This window comes from Pollicipes pollicipes, unplaced genomic scaffold (genome assembly GCF_011947565.3).
Source record: "Pollicipes pollicipes isolate AB1234 unplaced genomic scaffold, Ppol_2.1 Scaffold_7261;HRSCAF=8764_pilon_pilon_pilon, whole genome shotgun sequence".
NCBI lineage: Eukaryota > Metazoa > Arthropoda > Thecostraca > Pollicipedomorpha > Pollicipedidae > Pollicipes > Pollicipes pollicipes.
Genome location: NW_023597054.1, coordinates 43144502 through 43159867, shown reverse-complemented (window position 1 = coordinate 43159867; position 15366 = coordinate 43144502). Strand labels below are relative to the sequence as shown.

Below are 15366 nucleotides of genomic sequence, written 5' to 3'. Positions count from 1 at the left end.
ATATATACATTGTTGCGGAGTTATGACAGTGCACGCTGAAACGTCACATGATTGAGGCTTGGCTGCAATGCTGCGGAGTCATGGCCATCGCGCGCTGAAATGCCACACTCTGTTTCTAGCCATCCCAGACGTTGTAAATACTAGTTGGTGTGCGCGCGCTGAGAACAAGTTCTCATTAACCCGTGCATCTATTTCCTCAGTTCTCTACATGGGTGGACGCTGTCATATTCGTCTTCAGCCTGGAGAATGAGAGCAGCTTCAATGCCATCTACCACTACTACAGCAAAATGAACTTCTTCCGGAATACCGCCGAAATCCCAATCATTTTGGTTGGGACGCAAGGTAAATATTCTACGATAGGTCATATTGGCCGGACGTGATCATGTTATCGGCCCAGAGCGCGGCACTTCACCCGGCTTTGTAAGCGTGCGACATCCGCGATCTCCGCCGAACGTCGCCACGGCCGTCACGCGAGGCTATCTCCCAGCGGCGCGCCGCCGCGGACCTGTGCCTGGCGACGGGAGCCGCGGCAGCTCGGCAGCGCCTCGGAGGGGTCCGTGAGTCACCCGATAGCGGAGTATCTGTGGGGGCTCGAGCGTGACGGTGTGTCGTGCCGCCGCCGCAGACGCCATCAGCGAGACCAACCCGCGCATCATCGACGACAGCAGCGCCCGCAAGCTGGCCGGCGGCCTCAAGCACTGCTCCTACTTCGAGACGTGCGCCACGTACGGCCTGAACGTCGAGACCGTCTTCCAAGTGGGTGAGTTTTCGGTGTCGTACGCCGGGCGGGCGGGAGACCTTCGCGCCGGAGGGTGCACGCGGGTCGACGCGGTCCGACGAAGCGGGGCTCCTGCGGTGATCTGGTGCGGCGTTGCCTCGGGGTCGATGCGCCTCAAAGGCCGCAGGTGAGCCGGTCAGTGTCGTGTTGTGTGCAATTATGGAAACAATGCAAGGATTCGCCGTCAATGACGCCATTGTGTTTGCTCGCATTCCGTCGCGACGCTGCAGTTGTTGGCGTCATGCATCGCTGCGGATGTTTCCGGCCGCCACAGCATACGTGTGTGAGCTTGCTGGGCTGGGCTTTAGCGTCAGCTGGGCTCGATACGGCTGAGCTGTAGCGTCAGCTGGGCTTGGTGCGGCTGAGCCGGAGCGCCTGCTGGGCTGGGCTGTAGCGTCAGCCGGGCTCGGTGCGGTTGAGCTGTAGCGTCAGCTGGGCTCGGTGCGGCTGAGCTGTATCGTCAGCTGGGCTCGGTGTGGCTGAGCTGTAGCGTCAGGCGACTGAGCTGTAGCGTCAGCTGGTTTGAGCTGTAGCGTCAGCTGGGTTGAGCTGTAGCGTCAGCTGGGTTGAGCTGTAGCGTCAGCTGGGCTAGGCTGTAGGGTCAGCCGGGCTCGGTGTGGCTGAGCTGTAGCATCAGACGACTGAGCTGTAGCGTCAGCGGGGTTGAGCTGTAGCGTCAGCTGGGCTAGGCTGTAGGGTCAGCCAGGCTCGGTGCAGCTGAGCTGTATCGTCAGCTGGGCTGGTGCGGCTGAGCTATAGCGTCAGCTGGTCTGAGCTGTAGCGTCAGCTGGGCTGGTACGGTCGATGCCGGCTCGGGGCCTGACGGTGCCTGCCTGCCGCAGCCTGCCAGAAGGTGATCCAGCAGCGGGCGCTGGCGGCGCGGCCGGCCGGCTCGCGGCCCACCACGCCCAGCCACATGGGCCGCTACCAGTCGGCGGCCGCCTTCCTGCCCAGCAACGGCCACTCGCCGCCGCCGCCGGCGCCCGCCTCCGCCTCGGCCTCGGCCTCGGCCTCGGCCTCAGCCTCGGCCTCCAGCCGCGACAGCCCGCCGCAGCTGCGACACCCACCCACGCCGGCCAAGGTACGGACGTCGGCGTCGGCGTCGGCGACCGGGGCGGGGCGGGGCGGGGCGCAGCCGTGTGGCACGTGAGAGGCGTCGCCCGCGGGTGTGGCGTGCTCGCGGGCCGTTCGTGGGGTGGGGGTGGGGTCCAGGCATCAGCCGGGACCGATGGCACACTCGGCTGACGTTCGCGGGAGAAGGATTCATAAGGGAAAGTGTGCTTGCACAGCGTGATACGGTTGTGAGCTGTAATTATACGGGCAACAATGGAACGAGCAGCACTCTCTAGGATTAGATCTAGCAGCACTTCTGTTGCACCGGCTCCGTTTGTTGATGAAAAACTGCGCGGGCATTTCGGCAAGGGACAGAAGGATGGTTCAGTGAGACCCGGTGCGGCTCAGGATATACGTCTACTGCCACTGAGCCAGCATGTGCAAATTTGGTCCAGATTTCGCCTGTGCTTTATAGTAAGAATATGTTCGCTCGGTGCGTGCTAACCACACTGTACCACTCCTTTCGTGGCCATAAATATCGACGAAATCTGATTGAATGTGTAAGACTCTATGAGCCGGTGCATTTGTGGTGTATTCCTGCCGCTCGCATCTCCCGCTGCTAAACGCAGTCTGTGCGCCGCTGTGCGGGCCCTTAACTGACCGGACGTCCTCTGGCGCTACTGTCGCGCGCAGGAGCTGTCGCTGCGCCAGACGCACTCGATGTCGGCGCCGCCGCACGAGCTGCACATGCCGCCGCCGCCGCCGCCCGGCTCGGTGGCCCGCTCCGACTCGCTGCGCGGAGACGACGCCAAGCGGATGGTGGCGCCCGGGGAGCCGCCGCAGCACCTGCCGACGCCGAGCTCGACACCGACCACGGCCAGGTGAGAGGGTGCGAGGCGGACCTGCACACACCGACCACGGTCAGGTGAGAGGGTGAGAGGCGGGCCTGCACACACCGACCACGGCCAGGTGAGAGGTAGGCCTGTATACACCGACCACGGCCAGGTTAGAGGGTGAGAGGCGAACCTGCACACACCGACCACGGCCAGGTGAGAGGCGGGTCTGCACACTCTGACCACGGCCAGGTGAGAGGTAGGCCTGCGCGCACCGACCGCGGCCAGGTGAGAGGCGGACCTGCACACACCGACCGCGGCCAGGTGAGAGGCGGACCTGGACACACTGACCACGACCAGGTGAGAGGCGGACCTGCACACACCGACCACGGCCAGGTGAGAGGGTGAGAGGCGGACCTGCACACACCGACCGCGGCCAGGTAGACCTTCGCACACCGACCACGGCCAGGTCAGAGGCGGACCTGTTCGCACCGACCACGGCCAGGTGAGAGGCGGACCTGCACACACCGACCGCGGCCAGGTGAGAGGCGGACCTGGACACACTGACCACGGCCAGGTGAGAGGCGGACCTGCACACACCGACCACGGCCAGGTTGAGAGGGTGAGAGGCGAACCTGCACACACCGACCGCGGCCAGGTAGACCTTCGCACACCGACCACGGCCAGGTCAGAGGCGGACCTGTTCGCACCGACCACGGCCAGGTGAGAGGCGGACCTGCACACACCGACCGCGGCCAGGTGAGAGGTGGAACTGCCTGGCCCGGTCGCCCTGTTCCCGGTCGCCAGTCGATACCGCGCTGTCCTTCGCACCCAGTCGCCGATCTGCACCGCCCTGTCCGCCTGCCCTGTCTTTAGTCACCGGTGTGTAGCGCACTCTCCGCCTGCCGCAGGAAGAGCCGGCGGCGTTCAAACCTGTTTGCGCCGTCGCGGAAGGCGGCTGATGACGAGCGGCGCCTTAAGACGGCCGAGCTCGGCAGTGGCCGGGCCATCCCCATCAAGCAGGGATACCTGTACAAGCGCTCGCAGAAGGCGCTCAACAAGGACTGGAAGAAGAAGTACGTCACCATCAGCGACGACGGCAAGCTCACCTACCACTCGTCGCTGCACGTGCGTACTGGCGGGGGAAGGGGGAGGGGCGCCGCCGGCGCCGCCTGGCGTCGGTCGTCGCATCCGGTCCGCCCCCTGCGGGCCGGTGGTGGCGCCGTCCGTGCTCGGGCCGGCCCGCTGGTAGACTACGCCCGGTGGCGCTGAGGCGCCGCTGGTGGGGCCCGTCTGGTGGGGTGTCTGAAACGGCCAGTGAGGCGCCGCTAGCGGTCATGCGCCGCTGGCCGGGCCGGTCTGATGGGGTGTCTGGGGCGGCGAGTGAGGCGCCGCTGGCGGTCAGGCGCCGCTGGCCGGGCCCGTCTGGTGGGGTGTCTGGAGCGGCGAGTGAGGCGCCGCTGGCGGGGCCCGTCTGGTGGGGTGTCTGGAGCGGCGAGTGAAGCGGCCGCAGGTGCCGGAAGGGGAGTGCCACTCGTTTGTGCACCCTTTGTCTGTGCGGACGATACAACCCAAAGTGTGTCATAGAGGCGCTGTTCGTGTAAGTAGCTCCGTATAATGTATTGCCAGCTGCACTCTAGCGTGCAGGAACCGCCACTACTGGCGTTTCCTGTCCTTGTCTGAAGGAATGAGCGGTCTTCACTGAAGGCGTTTAGACACGTGTCACATGGGCTGTCTGTCACGTTTGCTATATTTTTCAGGAGTATATGGATGACGCACACGGAAAGGAGATATGTCTACAGTACACAACGGTAAAGGTGCCGGGACAACGGCCAAGGGGCTCCAAGTCGATACCCAACTCCAACAACAACAACCTGGCCGACAACATCGGCAACCTGACGCTGAACTGTGAGTATGCTTCGGTCTCCAGGCCTGATGGCGGCTCCGTTTACCCGGTGTAGCATTGCAGCGCCTCGTGTTGCCCATTATACTGCACTACTTGTCAAGTTTTGCTTTTGATCCCCCACTTTGTTTACCTAGCTAATGTGTCCCACTGCTCAGAATCACAAACTTCAGACGGTTTTTGATGTTCAGTAGACATGGTCTTGCGTGAGCTAAAGTTGAGTTTCGTCCCGTTCGACCTCATTTCTTCCGATGCAGCGAGGACGCAAGGTGTCGATCCACGCCGAGTTGTGCTGCGCGCGGTATCCTGGCAGGCACGTCTCGACGTTCAGCGACTATTCAAAGTCGGCCTCGCCTGCGAGCCGGATTTCCCCGCCCGGCTGCTACCCACCCCAGTAACCCCGTCGCCTGCCCGCCCTCAGCCAGCGGCAGCCTACCGGGACACACGCGCGCCGGCAAGGACAAAGTGACGCTGACGGCGTACGAGGCGCTGCGGGACCCGTCGGGCCGCGACGACGGCGCCATCCTGACCAACTCGTCGCTGTCGCTGCTGAACGGCGGCGGCGCGCTCACCGCCGACACGCCAAACGTCAAGAAGCGGCACCGGCGCGTCAAGAGCAGCGGCGTGCGCAGCGCAGAGAACGACGCCGACTCGGACGGCTACGAGTTCTCGGTGGTGTCGCTCGACAACAAGGTGTGGCACTTCGAGGCGGGCAGCCAGGACGAGCGCGACGAGTGGGTGTCGGTGATCGAGCAGCAGATCCTCACCTCGCTTCAGGTGAGCGCGGACCGGTCTCCAGCCGCCGGCCTCGCCGGCGGGGCGAGACGGCCGGCTGCCGCCCGGTGTAACCATGTCGATGATGCTGGGCTGGGATGTTGGTTGGGAAGTGGGAGTGGGATTGGGATGGTCGGTGCTGTGAAGCAACGTCGTCATCGTACGGGCGTGGAGTCCGCGGCCGAGTGCCGTTTCGAAGTGGGGAGTGAATTTGCGCAGTGACCAAGTCGGGTAGCGCTCCGGGATATTTGGCGTGGCGCTCAAGCTATAACGTGGCCGGTGGATGTCTCCGGAAATACCAACACTTTTGGTGGGACTAGAGCCCACTTGGTGCCTTGCGTCGGACCCAAAGGGCTCGACGCTCGCTGTTGGGTCGAGGCCGGCACTCGGGTCACCGGACCAGCGCGTGCGTAGCCAGAATGCGACGACGGCTCGGCGCGGCCCCACTACCGTAGCCAGAAGGCGACGACGGCTCGGCGCGACCCCACTACCGCAGTCGCACATGTCGAGCCGACCGGTGATGGTCTGGGACTGGGAACCAGCGCGGGGTGCGCAGGCGTACCGTTTGACGCCCGATGCATGTGGTGTCTGATGCCGTCATGTCGCCACCGAAGTGCCAGAACGCGTGACGTGACATCACGCGCGACACGTGCCGTCCTCGGCTGGCCCGGCGACCGATCGGCCCGTGTCGACCCCCGCTGACCAGGGCTTAACCGTGTCCGGCAGAGTAACGAGAGCAGCAAGTCCAAGTCACGCATGAACAGCCTGGTGGACCCGGCGTCGCTGCAGGCCATCAAGAACTCCGTGCCCGGCAACCTGACCTGCGTCGACTGCGACGCGCCAAGTAAGGTGTACCGTCGGCGGCGCGACCGGCCTGCCGGGCCACCGATGACATAAACTTACGCCTCTTGCGACCCCAACCACGTGCTGGGAAAAAATAGACACCGATTTTTGACTCGAGCTGTTGCGTTTTTTGCATGCAGTGCTGGGGTGACGGTGGAGGCTGGGCGGGTCAAGTGCGAAACAAGAGCGTCGGGCATCATCTTACTGGGCAGGCGTGCCTATTATACGATCTTTTCGTATTTGGGAGCTTTCGTTGATTTCGACTAGATTTCGAAAAGGCGTGGTCCCCTTTTATCGCGAATGTTACCTTAATATTACATATGTTATATAATATTACAAATATTACCTTCGCCGGAGAACTATATTAAGATAAATGAGGTGAGATGAACTAACAATTCACATGCGCAAGTGGCTGAAAAACACATTTTGCACAACATGCACAACACCAAACTGTGTTGCATGTTGAGCGCGGGACGCGAACACACGGAGGCCGCCTCAGTGAAGTGTGGTTGTGCTTATCACCGCTACATGAACACGCTCGCTGTATGTGGGGGGGGGGGGGGGGCGTGACGCTCACCTTCACGTGAGCTGCAGCTCTCGCGCTTGGTGGGTGGACGGAAGGGAGGGGATGTGACGCTCACCTTTACGTGGGCTGCAGCCTTAGCCCTTGGTCTGGCGGGTGGACGGAAGGGGAGGGGGCGTGACCCTCACCTTCACGTGCGCTGCAGCCCTTGGTCTGGCGGGTGGGCTTCCCCGCCCAACGACTGCATGCTTGTTTTGTTTCACTGATGGACGTGGTACATTGACAACTAGTGATAAGCTTGTATCGGTCAGGTGAATCAACGCTGGCTTATGTTGACATCATTGTTTGGTTATCCTGGGTATGCATTGTAAACCCGTGCATTGCTTTGCGGGATCGACCTTTCCAAGAGACGGCTTCGAGTTAAACATGTAGAAACTTGGGCATATCCTCCTGATGAAGCTGGCAGCTGTCTTTTGATGCTTTTAATGCCATAAGAAGCTTGCAATTTGTCACAATACGTCTGCAGCGTTTTGGCGTTGACGTGTACGCCATTGATAGCGAGTGCGCGGAAACGGTGCTTTCGATTGCAGTAGTGTTTTGGCCCTCATTAAGGTCAAAAGCTAACTGCAAAACGACGGTAGCTCGCTTCCGCGCTTTGTTGCGGTCGTAAAGCCGCTTTGTGGCATTTGATTCCTCCGCCCTGTCTTGGAAACGCGAGATAATAAGCTCCTGTGGTGAGCGTGGCCCCGCTCCTCACGCGGCTCATCTCCCTCGAAGACTAACTGACGCCCTCAACCTGCACGGGACGTGCGCGAGGGAGCGTGCCGCGTAAGCTACGGGTTTAAATGGAGACGAAGCTGGAGTTTGCTAGCTTCGCCCACCTTCGCTTCGCGTGGATGGCGGAGTTTGCCTCCATTTCCACAGCATATCCGTGGGTTTTGTTTGAACCGCTCCCAGTCTTGTAAATCGATCACAAATGCCAAAAGACAACTTGAGTCTTGCGTCTTGACGATCTTGGCGCTCACGGTGTGCTGCGAGTCGTCCCATTGGTCGGTTATCGTTCGATCGCTGTGTACTTCAAGTTGAGTTACGTCTTTTCTGTTATTTTTGCGATGCAAGCCCGCCCTGTCCAGTCGTTCGGGCTTGAGTGACGTGTGGCGGCGGTCGCCGAGCGACCTTTGACCTGTCTGGTGTAAGGTGACCGCCGCCGAAAAGTTCACATCCGCTGGCCTGTGGTTGACGTGAGTGACGTGCGCCAACGCTCGGGCGATCGACGGACGTTCTCAGAACACAACTGTCATATTGGCTGCCGTCATGCATGTTGACCAGTGGGCGAAGGCCCTTCTGATGAAACTAAGAGCTCTCTTCATTCTGCATTTTCATTAATGAATTAGCCAATTTTGCCGTCGTACCCAATGCATACGCTCTCCAGTGGTCGGTGTACCCAGGGTTCCCCGGGTTGTGAATTCAGCCATTCAACAAAAGACGTGAGCCGGCCGCGTTGCCATGGCGCATACGCAGCGGTTCACATGCCATCGCATGCCTGCTGGCCATCTGAAGAGAGCCACACAGGTGACGACACTAAACCGGGGCGTGGAGCTCTCTGCGCAGCCAGCTCTCACCCTTGGAAAGCGCGAAGCCTGCCAAAGTGTGCGCTGATTTTGGCCTAAGCGCAGGGAGTTGCGCGTTTTGCCTGGATGCTGCTTACAGTGAGCAAGGTCGCGCGCATCCCCGTGTGTCTTCCGTGTTAGGTCGCCGTGTCAGGTGTGCGTGGGACGATTGTCTCGAGTGACACGGTCGTTCGCCGGCCAATGTTAGAAATAACGCCGAGATCCGGTGGATTCATGTTTTTCATTCTCATTGTGATACGAATGAGGATGATAAATGACATGTCAGTGGGTATATTTTACATATTTGAAACAAGCGAAAATAATAAACGAGCTTTCGGCTTCAAGCTATTTTTAGTGTGTTAATTTGTTTCTACTCTTTCTTTCTCGGCGTTCCTATGTGCCCAATGACGCAGATTTGTACCAGTACTACTATTCTTGTACTTCTCAGTCAAATCTGTCTCTTTCCGCTTTGTTTCGGACACGGTTGTCGAGATCTGGGCCAGGTTTTGACCCGAGCTGCGCCAAGTCTTTGCAAGCTACAATTTGACGTCTGTCTCGTCTTACATTTTTGCTACGAAGTTATGTTTGTCGGAAGGTTGGGGCGGGAATCAGCAAGTGCCATCTTTGGCGTTGACTTCTCTGTTGTGGTCTATTTCCGAAGGATTGAAGTGATCGCCTGCTGAGATGACGTTCAGTGCGGCGTTTCCGCGTCTGACAGAGCGCAGCTTGAGCCGGCGTCTGCAGAGCCGGCTGACGAGCCGTCCGTGTGGCTGTACGCCTGACGAGTATGTCACTCTGCCGCCAGACCCGGACTGGGCCAGCCTGAACCTGGGCGCGCTCATGTGCATCGAGTGCTCGGGCATCCACCGCAACCTGGGCTCGCACGTGAGCCGCGTGCGCTCGCTCGACCTGGACGAGTGGCCGCCTGGCCACCTGGCCGTCATGCTGGCGCTGGGCAACACGGCCGCCAACGCCGTCTGGGAGGGCCGCCTGCCGCCGGGTGAGTGTCAGACGCGGCGTGGTCCAGCGCCGGCGGCGAGGGCTACACTCACAGATGGTCTGCGTGTGCGGCCGGCGTGCCATGACGGCCGCAGCCGTGTGCTCGGCCGAAGCCGGCCGTGACCTGCACGTGGTGGGCAGCCGGCCTGTGGCCGCTGCGGTCTGGTGTTTGGTTGTTTGTCTAGCTGCCAGCCGAGCGGCGGCCGGCGCGGCTGACGGCCGCTGACGGCCGCCGCTGCTGTCCACCCTGACCGTGGCCGGGATGGCGCGCCGACCGCCGACTGACGGCCGCGCCGCCTCCGCAGGCCGCGTCCGGCCGACGCCGGCCAGCAGCCGCGAGGAGAAGGAGCGCTGGATCCGCGCCAAGTACGAGCGCCGCGAGCTGATGGCGCCACCGCCGGCCGCCGCCGCCGGCCTCTCCCAGCTGCTGGTGGACGCCGTGTGCCGCTCGGACGTGCGCGCCACCGCCCAGCTGCTGGTGCACTGCGCGCCCGAGCATGTCAACGGCGCCGTGTCGGCACGCGACGCGCGCACGCCGCTCCACCTGGCGGCGGCGCTCACCAGCCTGCCCATAGTACAACTGCTCCTCTGGGTGGGTACTGGTCATAGTACAGCTTCTCCTGTGAGCGGGTATGGTGAGTGATGTTCACAGAACAGCTGCCTGCTCTGGTTGCGTGTTGCCCATAGCACAACTCATAGCACGAGTGGACGCAGGCGATAGTGCAATAGCTGACCATCTGGGTGGGTACTAATGGTATTATAAGTGATGCTGAGGGAGGGTCCTGGCCGTAGTGAAGTTGGCGGTCTGGGCGGCTACTGCTGGATGTCGAGCTTATGCTCTGTTGGTGCTGGCCGTCGTGCAGCTGCCGTTTCCCGGCTGCTGACACAGCCCGTAGTGTCGCTGGTGTAATGGCTGGAGCTGCGCAGCTGCACCCCTTGGTGGGAGCTTTCCGTACTGCTGCCGGTGCTTCGGATGAGCATCGCGCGCACTACAACGGCTCCTCGAGGGGGGGGGGGCGGGGTGGGGAACTTTATTGCTGCTGATGCCGTAGCTCGCACTGCATGCTCGTCACGCTGTTACTCCATACATGTATAGCATTGCAAGTCAGTATGCACACAATCAGCACAGTCGCTGTGCGTTGTTGACAATGCTCTTCTGGTGGGATACGGGTCCTGTTTTTGAATATGCCCGTTCCCTTTCCCGTGGCAGGTACCTGTGTGGTAACGTTCACGACTTCCTCGTCCATGCGCCGAGCCGGTTATAATGAGTGTTCTAGCTATCAGCAGCATCATGCGGATGTCTGGGGATAACGTGTCTCGGGCGGGATTGACCCCGGGTCATGTGATACGACCTCCGGTTACACCTAATGCACGTGCTGGGTAGCGCGGTCCGACATACGTGCTGCGCGCCGTGACCCGACCTCTTCTGCTGCGCCACGGTGGAGCACCGCCGCGGCGGCACGACAGGCTCGGCGTGCGCTGGTCTCTTGTGGTGCCGCTGTGTGCGCCTGGCATCGCGACGCGCGCTGCCTCGATGTCAATGTGACGCGCGCCGCAACGTTCAGCCTTGAGACTTTTCAGCAAAGCCCATGGGTTCATGCCGCTCTGATTGAAACAATGAAATGTTCGAAATGGCATGTCATCGGACATGACATGATCGTGCCACTCGAAATGAAACACTCGTGCGTTAAATGTCAATCGTTTAATTGTTCGTTTGATGTAGCCTTTTGAGCACAGCATATACTTCTGTCCGTTGGAGCCTGCCTCCCTGCATGCCTTTGGCAATCCGCCTCTTTCTTCTTGTGCATTTTCTTTGCTCTTTTTCATGTCGATCAGCGTGAGCGGTCAGCTTGTAAAGTCCGGCCTGTATCGTTCTTCTTATAACTACTACAACTAGCTACAAGGGGCACACAGCTTCACGTTTCAGATCTCCCGTATGCAGAGTGTGCCTCTAATTGTACCCGCGGCTGACCTTTCGTCGTTGGTCACGGGTCATTGACACCGGACTGGCTGGCGCGTGCCGCTCTTTGTCCGACGATCAGACGTGGTGTCTCCTAAGAAGGCTAGAAACCACAATGAACCATTGCTGGGCAGGCCCAGCGGAGCCCAGTCGGCCTCCTATCCGCCTCCCGTCTTATCCGTCTACGTGCATGTTTCTGTCTATATCTCTGTCTTTGTCTCTGTCTCTGCCGTGCGTTCCGTGCAGGTGACCGCCCCCGTATTAATGAGTGTGTCGTCCGTTTGTAGCTGCTCACCCGCCCCGTTGACCTCGCTCCGTTTAACTGCTCTTCGCCATGGCCGCCGCCCCTGGCTGCGTTGTCCGGGTCGACACATGGCTGTCGTCACGTGTGTGCTGACGTCACGCGTGTCCGCATGCCGACAGCACGGCGCCGACGTGCACCGGCTGGACAGCGAGGGCCGCACCAGCCTGGCGTTCGCTCGGACGGCCGGCCCGTCCGGCGCCGAGGTGGTCGACCTGCTGCGCGCCGCCGGCTGCGCCGACTCGACCGGCGCGCTGGCGCGGCGCCGCGGCAGCCTCACGCCGCGGGAGCCGGCCGCCAGCCTCATATAGCGGCGGCGGCGGCGGCGAGCTGGGAGGGCGGGAGCCGTCGGGAGCGTCGGAGGGGCCGCGGTCGGGCGACGCGGGAGCCGCGCTCGACAGCCGGTAGTGCCGAGAACGCGAGCCGAGTTTGCGGGGGCCTGAACGCCGGGGAAGACAGCCGCCACCAGCGGTCCGTCAAAACATAATGGTGTCGGCGAGTCCTCCGTGTCGCCGTGGGCTCGCCCGGCTGCTTGTATCCGCCCGCGTCCACGCTGTCAGTGTGTCTGTCTTAACCTGTACCACCCCGCGGCGTACGTGGTGCCCATTCGGTGTGAAGACGACGCCCGATGCATGGATATCATCACACCAGTCATCATCAGTTCCGTTTAACATCATTGTCACCGCTAACCTAAAAACTGTTGTATTTATTGCTGACACGCCAAATATAGGGCTTTACGACTGAACCCAGTCTGTGTGGACGCCTTTATTCGCATGTGCAGAAGGGCTCGACGGGCTGTGAGGACGTGAACTTGATCACTTCGATCACCGACGTAAACGTCATTCATGCTCTGGTGAAGGAATCGACGGAATCGACAGAAAACGTGTATTACGGCTTTAGATGGGAAGGCAGGGCACGGTAAGCCACACGGCGGATGGTCGCGACCACTGAGGCGTCGGCGTCAGTCTGCATTGCCTCGCCGCTCTCCATCTGCCGGCGCGGCGCTCGGTCGGTGCGGTCCGCGGCTCGCCGGCACTGGATTGTAACCGCGGCCGCACGCAGGCGGCAAAGCGGACTGAGGTCAACGCACAGCGCCGCCCACTCTGAGGGCCTGACCCGCGGATGGTGACCAAGGGGCCTCCAGCCACCGGCGGATGGTGACCAAGGGGCCTCCAGCCATCGGCTGATGATGACCAAGGGGCCTCCAGCCACCGGCGTATGGTGACCAGGGGGCCTCCAGCCACCGGCGGAAGGTGACCAAGGGGCCTCCAGCCACCGGCGGATGCTGACCAAGGGGTCCAACCACCGGCGGATGGTGACCGAGGAGCAAGCCACCAGTGGATGGTGACCAAGGGGCCTCCAGCCACCGGCGGATGGTGACCAAGGGGTCTCCAACCACCGGCGGATGGTGACCGAGGAGCACCAAGCCACCGGCGGAAGGTGACCGAGGGACCTCCAGCCACCGGCGAATGGTGACCAAGTGGCCTCCAGCCACCGGCGGAGGGTGACCGAGGGACCTCCAGCCACCGGCGGATGGTGACCGAGGGACCTCCAACCACCGGCGGATGGTGACCGAGGGGCCTCCAACCACCGGCGGATGGTGACCGAGGGGCCTCCAGCCACCGGCGGATGATGACCGAGGGGCCACCGGCAGCTGCCCACTCGAAAGAGCTGCGCCGAAACGGCATTCTAGTGCATATCTGTGTATTGTACGAGGGCGGGAGAGGGGAATGCGACCGAGCGAACTGGACGCTGCGCCTTCAGCCGGTCTACTACCCCGACTTCACTTTGACGGACCCCTTGACGTGGACGGACGCCTTGCCGCCCTTGACGGGCACGGTCGGCTTGGGAGCGACGGGCGGTACGTAGTTGGTCACCTTGGTTTTGCCGTCGCCGCTGATCGTGACCAGCTTGACCACCAGCTTCGTCTTGGGCGGTAGGGGCACCGGCGAGACGATGACCGGCTTCTTCACCTTGGTGCACTGGTTCGCCTTCAGTGCGATGAACCTCTTCTCCAAGAACACGATGAAGTCCAGTGGCGAAGGATGGCTGGTGGGCGCGTCCACGCTGCCCAGGAAGAGCACGACGTTCACCAGGAAGTCAGTGATGGACTCGGCCGGCGCCCGCTTGAAGTCCACCACCTGGTAGACGTAGCCTGCCCACATGTCCGCCACGGTGGTGACGCCCAGCTGCACGCATTGCTGCACGTTACGCTCCACGGTCTGCGCCACGAAGTCGATCTCGGCCAGGCTGATGAGGCGCAGCAGCAGCGGCGAGTGCAGGCCGGACAGCAGCGCCACCTCCAGGTTCAGGACCTCCAGGCGCGACTTGGCCGCGGCCACCTGCTTGGCCAGACGGTACTTGACGTCGAAGTCGAACAGGTAGCGCACTGTGCGGGCGTTAAGCAGGACGTGCGCGTGGCCGGTCTTGTGCAGCACCTGCAGCACGATGTACGACGCCTCCTGGTCGTTCAGCGGGCACGAGAAAGGCACGCACGACTCGTACTTGATCGGCTCGTGCTCCGGCTCCACGATGAAGAACTTGGTGTCGGGCACCTTGACGGGGTGGACCTTCACCACCACCGGCGGCGGCACCTTGCCCTTCACCACCACCGGCGGCGGCACCTTGCCCTTCACCGACACTGGCGGCGGCGGCGACTTGTTCGAAGCGACGGCCACGCAGGCCGCCATGGCCAGCAGCAGCAAAGCGGACCGGATCATGACGCCTCCAACTGTGGGCGACAGTGCACCGGTTGTTGAGTCGCGTAACACATGAGGATACGGACGCGCCCGTCGACAGGACCAGGGACCACCGGGCGGTGGCGGTGGCGCGACTCCCTGCCGAAAGAGCGCGCCATACAGCCCGGCTCGATCCGACGTGTCAAGCAGCGGAGTGCTGCAGCACAGCCTAGACAGCGCGTGCGCGAGAGAGCATGGGCACCCCTCGCTGCTGATAAAAACTGAAATGCACAGCACGTAGCTCCAAAGCGCAGACGGCATCCCAAGCAATGAATGCGCCCTTGTGCCCTTAAGATGGCCCCCTTGTTGAAAATTGACCGCTTGGATCTTGAACGATCAAAAGGGTAATACAAGCTACCTCTACCTTTTTGCCACACTGCTAACCACTAAATTGAGCGTTTTGCCCATACGGTATAATCCGTTTAATCGATGCGAGCAAGTTCAGGTCCATGCGCCATAAGTTGTGCGCCAAATATGGAGCGAGATCGCTGGAGTCCGCTCAGCACCACAGCCGAAGCCGTCGGCGCTCAGGCAGATCTCCTTCCTGGTCCGGCGAGGGAGTTGTGCGCGCAAAGCGGCAAGGAAAGTTAATGGCTCAAGAGTTCCGAAGCACCTGACACCCCCGGCCACCAGCAGGCGAGGCGCCGCAGCAGACGCCGCGCCCCGTGCGGTGGCCGGCCGTACCTGGCGCTGTGGAGTCGCTGCGCGCCGAACCCGCCACCCTCAGAGTGTGGTTGGCCCGGCCGACTGCGCCTGCTCTTTAAGGGCTGGGGTCGGCCCACGCCCCATCACGGCCGTGGGCGGACAAGCCGGACGACGTCACGAGCCCGGGCCGTGACAGCTGCGGCGCGTGTCAGCGCGACACCGCCGATGCCGGCGGGCCGGTCGCGGCCGCCACCCACCTGTCAGATGCCCCGCTGCCGGCCGCGCTCCCGGAGCGGGTCAACGTGCCCTCAGGCCACCCCTGGTCCCAGTCAGGCTGTACACAACACGGCCGGAGCATAGCAACACTGCTCACTGTCGGACTGTACACAACACGGACGGAGCATAG

General features: G+C 61.9%; 2 protein-coding genes across 2 annotated transcripts in view; one reads left to right on the top strand and one right to left on the bottom strand.

Moving 5' to 3' along the window:
- CenG1A (Centaurin gamma 1A) overlaps positions 1–11807 on the top strand; it is a gene marked incomplete at its 3' end in the record, with an annotated part of 28712 nt that extends 16905 nt beyond the window's left edge. The window contains exons 3-13 of the mRNA XM_037235665.1: positions 201–342; positions 626–760; positions 1621–1859; positions 2525–2712; positions 3576–3792; positions 4425–4572; positions 4989–5344; positions 6068–6185; positions 9123–9317; positions 9622–9908; positions 11700–11807. Coding sequence (XP_037091560.1) covers positions 201–342; positions 626–760; positions 1621–1859; positions 2525–2712; positions 3576–3792; positions 4425–4572; positions 4989–5344; positions 6068–6185; positions 9123–9317; positions 9622–9908; positions 11700–11807 — 2133 coding nt within the window. The remainder of the gene's footprint in view (positions 1–200; positions 343–625; positions 761–1620; positions 1860–2524; positions 2713–3575; positions 3793–4424; positions 4573–4988; positions 5345–6067; positions 6186–9122; positions 9318–9621; positions 9909–11699) is intronic.
- Positions 11808–12448: 641 nt separating this feature from the next.
- Positions 12449–15063, bottom strand: LOC119112123 (uncharacterized). Its single transcript, XM_037236154.1, has 2 exons — positions 15000–15063; positions 12449–14308 (listed from the first exon to the last, which is right to left on the bottom strand). Exon 2 carries the CDS (start codon positions 14295–14297, stop codon positions 13350–13352), a length of 948 nt encoding a protein of 315 aa, XP_037092049.1. The 5' UTR covers positions 14298–14308; positions 15000–15063; the 3' UTR covers positions 12449–13349.
- Between the last annotated feature and the right edge of the window lie 303 nt (positions 15064–15366).